General features: G+C 37.2%; 1 protein-coding gene across 1 annotated transcript; it reads right to left on the bottom strand.

Moving 5' to 3' along the window:
- Positions 1-4,733: 4,733 nt before the first annotated feature.
- Positions 4,734-8,788, bottom strand: LOC11431923 (protein PLASTID MOVEMENT IMPAIRED 1-RELATED 2). The gene is made up of 2 exons (XM_024775298.2): positions 5,993-8,788; positions 4,734-5,846 (listed from the first exon to the last, which is right to left on the bottom strand). The coding sequence occupies exons 1-2, from the start codon at positions 8,299-8,301 to the stop codon at positions 4,958-4,960; spliced, it is 3,198 nt and encodes a 1,065-aa protein (XP_024631066.2). The 5' UTR covers positions 8,302-8,788; the 3' UTR covers positions 4,734-4,957.
- Between the last annotated feature and the right edge of the window lie 531 nt (positions 8,789-9,319).

Raw genomic sequence — 9,319 nt, 5'->3', positions numbered from 1 at the left:
AATTAAGTTGAATGCATATTGAAAAAGTGTATATTGAATTAGGTTGAATTTGTATATTGAATTATGTTTAGTTTAGGTTGAATGTGTATGATAATGCATTTGATTTTTTGCGTTTGAATGTTAATGATAATGTGTATGATAATGTTTAGGTTCAATCAATGTCTTTATTTTGGTAAAGTGGTTTAATGTGAAAGCGGTTATGTTTAGGTTATGTTTAGGTTGAATGTGAAAGTGTAGGTTTTGTTTAGGTTTACTGTTTGTTGATAAAGTGGTTGAATGATATTAATTTTTATTTTTTATTTTTTGTAGATATGGCCGATCAGGACCCCATTGATCCATCGAGGATGATTGGTGGTAGGCGTGCCATGACTCAGAGCCACCGCAGGGAGAGACAGATTGCCCACATCCCAAAGAGGGGTAGAGGTCGGAGGGGAGATGGCTCAGGAAGCTCTCAGGCTACACAGCCTGAGGAGTCACAGGTTGTTGACCCGTCACAGCCTGTTGACTAGACTGAGGTGGAGTACCTGAACTATCAGGATCAGGTACATCATGATGTGACGGACGGTGGATATGACCAGGATCATATACCACATGAGCAGGATGCAGGAGACGAGGATGACATTGCAGCAGCTGCTGCACCGGAGGTGTTACCTACGGACCCTCCCTTTCCTGGTGGACCGGCTGACTTATCCTTGCTCCACTCTTATGCCGGTCATGTGGCGTTGCCACTCTGGTATAATTCAAATAATGTAAGTGTATTTTTTTTAATTGTTTTTTCTTTATGTTAAAATATTTTCTTTAATTTAAATTTGTGTTTGTTTAATTATTATATTCACTTTTATATGTGTTTTTTTTTTAATTGGTTTTTCTTTATGTTAAAATATTTTTTTTAAATGTGTGTTTGTTTTTATTATTATATCCACCTCTATATGTGTTTTTTTTAATTCTTTTTCTTTATGTTTAATTATTTTCTTTAAATGTGTGTTTGTTTTAATTATTATATACACTGTTATATGTTTATTTTTTTAATTCTATTTTTTATGTTTAATTGTTTTGTTTATATGTGTTTTTAATTATTATATACACTGTTATACATTGTTATGTGTTTTTATGTTTAATTATTATATCCATATTTTTTTTTCTATTATTTCAGGTTCGTAAGACCCGCGTGCTTAAACCGATTAATCATGGGGCGAAGATTCTCACTCTCGGACGCCCTAACGGGAATGAGAATTGGTTTTGGGATGCGCTTCAGCAGAGCGGGCTACATGACTTGGTCTACTTGGGGTACTCCACCGTGCCTCATGCCCTGCTGCTTACTATATGCGAGAGGTGGCATCCGGAGACCAGCAGCTTCCACATGCCGATGGGGGAGATGACTGTGACATTGGATGATGTCGCATGTCTCACGCATCTTCCTATTGAGGGGCGGATGTTGGCCCATGGGAAGAAGATGCCCAAGCATGAGGGAGCGGCACTGCTGATGACGTATCTTGGTGTGGCCCAGCATGAGGCTGAGAAGATCTGCAACCAGGAGTACGGTGGGTACATTAGCTACCCCAGGCTGAGGGACTTCTATACCTCGTACCTTGGTAGGGCCAACGTATTGGCGGGTACGGAGGATCCTAAGGAGGTTGACGAGCTGGAGAGGGTCAGGACATGCTGCGTCTGGTGTTACTTTCTATACTTGGTCGGATGCTTGTTGTTTGGCGATAGAAGCAACAAGCGCATCGAGCTGATATATTTGACGACCATGGCGGACGGCTACGCAGGGATGCGTAATTATTCCTGGGGAGCTATGACTCTCACCTACCTATACGGCGAGTTGGCGGATGCATGTAGGCCTGGACACAGAGCGCTTGGGGGGAGCGTGACACTGCTCACTGTAAGAAAACTGAAATTTTATATTTATGTTAACTTTATTTTTTTGTGAACTTTTAATTTTTTGTTATATTTTTCCGTGCGTAATAATTTATAAATGTTATTTGTTTGGTTTGTGCAGGCATGGTTTTTGGCGCATTTTCCAGGGTTTTTCAGTGTTGATCTCAACACTGACTACCTCGGAAACTATCCGGTTGCAGCGAGGTGGAAGCTCCAGAAGGGTCATGGGGAGGGGATCACGTATCGGTCACTGCTCGATCGTATACAGTTAGATGATGTATGCTGGAGGCCGTACGAGGAGCACAGAGAGATCCAAGACTTCGAGGAGGTTTTCTGGTATTCTGGATGGATTATGTGCGGCGTCCGTAGGGTGTACCGTCACTTGCCCGAGAGGGTTTTGAGGCAGTACGGATACGTGCAGACCATCCCCAGACATCCGACTGATGTTAGGGACCTCCCCCCGCCTTCCATTGTGCAGATGTTCGTTGACTTCCGCACTCACACGCTTAAGGCGGACGCTCGGGGTGAGTAGGCAGGAGAGGATACATGGCGGGTGACGGATGGCTATGTCCTGTGGTACACTAGGGTGTCTCACCCTCAGATCTTGCCACCTATTCCAGGAGATCTTCCGAGGCCTGCAAATGAAGAGCAGATCATTGCAGAGCAGTGGCAGCGGTATGAGGCGAGAAGCTCGCCTGACACCTATGACATGGTTAGTGGCGCTGTTGCCTACGCTGATGCGCAGTTAGGCCAGGAGGAGGTCATGAGCATGACCCCTCAGCAGTGGTATGAGGCCATGACCCATATGAGGGAGCAGATCGCGCCAATTTTGACCAGGAGGAGAGCCCAGAGGCCGAGGAGGAGGCACCATCATCAGGATCAGGACCAGGACCAGTAGTACTATTTTCCTTTTTTAGGACTTATTTTTTAGTTTTAGTCTTTTGATGACATTGAGTTATGTATATTTGTATATTTGTATATTTCTACTTTGATGACGTTATTTTTAATTTCATGGGCTTTTTTTACTTTGTTTAATGTACAAAAATGTTGGTTTAATTAAGTTGTGCATTTGCACCAATATTTATTTGTTATTTGAACTGTTATGATGAATTTTAAAACTTTGTGTAAAAATACTGTTAGAATGATTTTGAAATGTTTTATAGATGAAGATTTCCTCGGCAGTTTACTACCGAAATTGTTTAAGTTCAGATTTCCTCGGCAGTTAACTACCGAGGTTTTCCTCGGCAGTTAACTGCCGCCGGTTGCCTAAAAACTTCGGTAGCAAACTGCCGAAGAGCATTTTCGTATTTTACTCGTGTGGCACAGCCAAACAAGATGTGGGAACAGCAATTCTCTTCTTCTTTTGAAATTGATGCATAAGATTAGTATTTCTATTAATCAACTATCAATCTTTGACTTTGTGTCTTAAGGTGGTCAAATATCTCTTGCTTCTATGTCATTGTTGCAAAGATAACAACTTAGTTTTGGTTTGATGGAGTTTTGAATAAATTCGTTCCTCCCAACAATCAACAAATTTTCAATTTTGCTTAAGTCGGGTTTATGTTATTATTTCTCAAATCTAAATTTCTTCATTCCAACAAATTTGTTCAAGTTGGGTCAATGAGTCGAGAAATAGAATACAAATATGTAATGGACAATAATCATTTTGATATTTGAATGTATAACGAGTAATTATAATAGTGTATCGAAATTCTAAAATAGTCGTGATTATGCACTTTGTTAATGCCTTAACACTTATATTAACTTTTTTCATATAATGACTGATATGACACTAAATAATTCCTTATAACGACTTATATTACTATAAATAAATATATATTGGGAACTAATATAACAATATTAATAAAATATTTTAACGTAAGAGACTATTTTGACTAACATAATACACAATCATGGACTATTTTAATATATCAAAGGACTATTATGGCTATTTGTTACACATTAATGGATCAAAATGACTATTATCCTATTTGTTTGTATGTAAAATAATTGTTCTTTTTCTTATAACATTTATATAGCAAAAAGATTATAAAATTTAAGTATTACAAAAATTGAATAACTCTTCAATATCTTAGATGTGATGTCATTTCCCTATTATTAAAGGTCATGTCAACCAGTGCTTTTGGGGCACTAATTAAGGGGGAAAAAAAAGTGTTAAATTAAAAATTACATTTTTTATAATTTTAAGGAGTTGATTGCACAAAGTCTCAACGCCATATTATTATATTTGTTTTCTTAATCAATGTCCCGGTTAGGCCTAATAGGCTAAAACCATGTGAAATGAGTTAAATGTATGTATCAAATAGCAGGTCCACGAATTTGAATTTTCAATTCAAACCAAACAACTTTGAACTTAGACAGTGTGGGTCGGGTTGGATCTGTCAAAAGCCACATATTGGATTTTCTTCTGGTTTAGGTCAGATTTACCTAAATGCCCCTATCAATAGTACCACATTTGATGAAAGATTTTAACAATTGTTTATAACAATTTTCACCTTACAAATTAGTTTTGTAGAATTGAATTAGCCTCAACTCAAATTATTATAAGATAACATTAAAGTCTATCTAAGATTTGATAGACCACTTGATACAAGTTAACGCTATGTCATTCACGACACATTTCGAGAGTTATGTTAAGAGTTTCATATTGAATGAGATACGTGTTTTAAAAGTCTCACATTAGATGAGACAACATTTAAACAATTGTTTATAAATGAGTGTAATCCTCACCTTACAAACAAATTTTGTGAAGTTGATTCAGATCCAACCCAAATTATAAGACAAACATTGTTCTCAATTGCATACCAACAATTCAGCCAAGTACATAACAATTAACTACATAATAATTTTACTTTATTCCTTAAATTGGAGTACAAATCTACAGAATCAGGAAGGGTTATTCAGAAAAGAAAGGATCATGTCCAAAAGGTCATAAAATGCAATACATGTCAAAATATCTGTGCTAGCTAACTCGTAACTATTTACAGTTTTACTTTTACATGGATAGATTTCCTAAATTGGCTAAAATAGCAAGTGAAAAATGATCTGACACTGTTCACTTTGGGAACATGATATCAGGATTCCTAATGTGTGCATTAGTCTCTATGTTACTATTAACACAAGAGATGCTCCACAAGATATCTTGATTCATCAATTTGTTGGCAAACAGTGAAGATGATCTAACAACAATCGACTTCGATTTTGAAGAAGAGTGTTTGACAGTATTACACATGCCACTGGAAAGCAACCAACGCAACCCGGATTGTTGCTGAGACGCAGTGCCCCAAACTTGTCGGTTACCACCATTTTTGGTAAGGACACCTGCAATATGAATCTCCTTGATTTTGAATCTAGATTGAGGTGGTTCTTTATCTATATCTTCATTCTCAACAAAATTGTCGCAGTCTTTCTCCATTTCATGTATGTCAACTCTTTCTGCCTGAGTTAAAACCAGCATTGGAACTCCAACTGCTTCATAGTTTCTTAGAGGATCTCTGTGCTGGATCATAAAAGCCATTGTTGCGTGCTCTCCCAAATAACAGCGCTTTCTGCCATCTATTTTCTCCTTATCGATGCCATTTCCCAACCCTTCATTATATAATTCTGTGATTTTAGAATTGTGTGCTTTAAGAATCTTCAAAATTTGTTCCAAATTATGTTCTCCTTGGATGATGCCAGAATCAAGTCTCAACCATTGATCCAACGTAACCGACAGATCCATCAAACCATCAAGATCATTGTTGATTTCTCCACGAATGCATGATGGTGCATCTTCATTTGACAGGCTAGACTGAATTCTCAACCCTTCTATTAAAAGAGATTCGATCTTGTTAATAGTCATAGGAGCTATAGTTTCTAGAGACAAAGAGTCCAAGCATTTGTCTTTATCTGTTAAATAACTACATGGAAATTCTTCAAACAAATTATGCTGCCATGATCCCTTCCTGAAACAGAATTAATAAGGGAAATTCAGAAACAGAAATAAATCAAATGCTTGGAATAAAAAAGGAAAAGAATGTAACATTTATAAAAGTGAAAACTGAAAACACAATTTTTCACTAGTAATTATGTCGCAAACACACGTGCTTACCTTCCAGAAGCTTCCGTGTTGGTCTTAGCATCCGACACAATATGCTTAATGGATTTTCCAGTGATATCTTGCAAAGGCATTGATTTAGAGATATAATTGCACAGCTCTTCAACTCTAGCAGATGCCATGTACAGAAGTATATCCAATATATCGTTACCTATTTTTGCAGGTAGAACGACTGGATTAGAAGCCTGAATGATGAGGCTCCCACAATTCTTAGCATTTCTGAAGAGGGAAGGACACATGGACCTCAAAAAGCCTCCACTCCTAGTTTGAAAAAACGAACCAAGCCCTTCCCCAATCGAAGGTAATATGGATGGTTCTTCATCGGATATTTCAATTGGACTTCCAAATCCACCAGACCAGGTTCTTGGAGAATTTTCAAAGTCCCTCTCATCTAAACCCCATTGTTGCATTAATGTATCAGTCTCAAGATCTTCAAGAATTTTGGCCTTCCTTCTCTGCATTAATGATTGATCTTCCCTTTCATACTCCTCTTCCGCGGCACCAATAATTAAAGATAAATCAGAATCCACGTCATAATCCTCATAGTTATGTTCAAGTGTATATTGCCCCAATTCCTCCTCGTTCGCATTAAAATCAAAAGCGAAGTTACCTGAAGCTAGAGCCTCATTTTCAAACTGTCTTAAAAGTTTCTCTCTAGGAGACATGGGATCACCGTCACAGCTTGAGCGAAATGAACCGCTCTCCAATGCCAGCGTCTTTAAGAAATCACTCGCGACAGAGTCGATGACATCATCCAAGCTATGTGACCTTTTATGTGCTTTATCATTTGATTTAGCACTTAAGTAGTGTTCTTCTTTGTCAAGAAACTCCGATGTCTCAGAAACTGAATCCTTAATCTTCATGGATGGTAAATCACTCGCGACAGAGTCGATGACATCATCCAAGCTATGTGACTTTTTATGTGCTTTATCATTTGATTTAACACTAAAGTAGTGTTCTTCTTTGTCAAGAAACTTTGACGTCTCAGAAACTGAATCCTTAATCTTCATGGATAGTAGATCGACACATGAAATACTGAATCTATGCTTGCTGTTATCTGCTATATCCCAATTCACATTCCTAGAACATATGGTATCCAGTGAATCACAGCTTGCGTTATTGTCAACAAACGTGTCATCATCCTTAATAATCTCATCGACATCAATGATTTCAACTGTGGACATGTCAACTATTTGAATTCTTGTTTGATCAAATTCGAACGAGTCCTCTTCTGATGTTTCTACTCCTTGTTCACTGATGGAAAATTCAGTGTCATCAGACACATTTAGATTTGATCCTTGAGATGACTCTGAGTCTGCGCATGCTGAATTATTGAAGTTCTCCTCATCAAGCTTTTGATATAGGAAAGTGATTGATTTAGAAAAACCTGAGCCAGAATTCATCACTGCTTCATTCGATAACACCACGTCATTCTGAGTTGGCCGAAGCTTTATGACATCCCTATTGTTAGAACTAAAACCGGCAACATTGTCGGGGATGCTTGTATTTGTCTTCAAGTTAACAAGGTTAACAACATTCCCAGTACTAGCACCAAATCTCATTAAATCATCCTTCATTACTTGATAACCAAAACTAACATTTAATCTAGCTCCTAAAGCTTTTCCAACCAACCTAAAACTTGTACTCCATTTCCCTGAACTTTTATCACCCCGTAACTCTTCTAAACTCCGTGGCAAAAGCCTAGTGAGATCAACCTGATGTTTCCCAATGTCATGTTCAGGTTCCCCGACAACAGAAGCATAAATCAAGAATCGCTTGGATTCATACTTAACAGAACGACCAGACACCACACGACCACCATAAACCGAACATCTATGTACCAAAGTTTCATCAAACTCCGCAGAACCGTCCAATACCCTTGAAGGGCAGGTCTGCAAAATGCTATTTTTCCTTTTCCAATGCACACTTAACCTAACGCCGTCGAAACTCAAAGGCAGTCCCTCAATCGAATGAACATGAAGATTAAAGCAACAAACAAACTTCTGCGAACCAATATTTGTTAAAACTTTCAAGGGCTTCTTCCAATTCCATTTTGAAGACAATTTCTTGTCCCCTATCAACAGATCCTCACTTACAAATCTCGGGGTTGAGTTAAGTTGAGATTTTGACGAACGGGATTTTTCAGCAGAGAGGGTAGAAGGCTTAAAAGGGGTATTGTCCAAGTAAAGAGCTTTGCTTAATTCTTCAATGTCACGAAGTAATTCTTCATGACCAATATTTGAATCAGTTTCAGTTTCACCAACATCTTTATTTTGAGACTCAAAGTTTGGTTTCATCATCATGTTTGAATTGAAAATTGAAAGAATAAAATTGAACAATACCCTAATAAATTCATTCACTTCATTGGATAGAAGTGTAACTGAAGAAGTATTTAAATAACCAGATCAATTAAAATCATGGTATTCAAAACATAAAAGACAACAAAACAACATGGTATTCAATATTCATGATTATCATGTGGGTCCTATGATAGATAGATAGATAAAAAAAAAAAAAGACAGGATTTTGAGAAAAACTATGTTGTTATGCTACAAAATTGAGAAGATTGTAAGATTGATTTGAAAGAAACAAAGGAAAGGAAAAGGGTGATTGGAAATGGAATTACTTACCAAAGAAGAGAAAAGGGGAATTGGAGAAGAAAGAGTGGTTTGGTTGGTGAGATTTGAGAAGGTGGAGTGGTTAAATTGACTTGTTAGTTATGCTTTGCAGCCATTGTTTGGTTCCTTCCACCGGTAAGATTGGTGATTCACTCAACTTGTGAAAATAATTTGTAGTTTTGTACCATGTACTTTTAACACCTTTTCAATTATATCTAATCAAATTTGGTTTAATATTTTATCATAATATCAAAATCAAAATAGCCCCCCCTCAAAAATAAAAATATAAATAAATAGTCCTTGATTCTCTATTAAATTTACAAACTCATCTCCAATTTCACTTTTATTCCATCTCTCTCAGTAACATCCATTGAAAAATGAACGTTTGAAGTTTAAAAAAATGGGGCGTTACCGCGATAACTGCCGTTATAAAACAGTATAGCAAGCGACAATACCGTTTTTGCCCGTGGGACTACGAGCGATCGTTACAGCTGCGAAAAAAAGAACATTGTTTTAGATTTTGGTCATCGCCTCTTCGTTAATTATAGTTCATTACTCCTTCAATTCCTTGATCTCTCCTCTCCTCGTAATTTTGGTGTTGTTATGTAAGTGTGTAACATAGATAAAATGAGATTTTAGAGAGAAAAAAAATCGTCTTTTGTGTGAATATGGTTGTGTTAGTTTGGACTTTAGAGATGAGATT

Source organism: Medicago truncatula, chromosome 1, assembly GCF_003473485.1.
Source record: "Medicago truncatula cultivar Jemalong A17 chromosome 1, MtrunA17r5.0-ANR, whole genome shotgun sequence".
In the NCBI taxonomy this organism is placed as follows: domain Eukaryota; kingdom Viridiplantae; phylum Streptophyta; class Magnoliopsida; order Fabales; family Fabaceae; genus Medicago; species Medicago truncatula.
The sequence above is the reverse complement of the archived record's forward strand: the minus strand, read 5'-3'. Positions and strand labels throughout refer to the sequence as shown.

Coding starts and splice junctions, on each gene's coding strand:
- LOC11431923 (XM_024775298.2), bottom strand. CDS start 8,301: ATGATGATGAAACCAAACTTTGAGTCTCAAAATAAAGATGTTGGTGAA. Junction 5,847..5,992: donor AACACGGAAGCTTCTGGAAG/GTAAGCACGTGT, acceptor ATTCTGTTTCAG/GAAGGGATCATGGCAGCATA.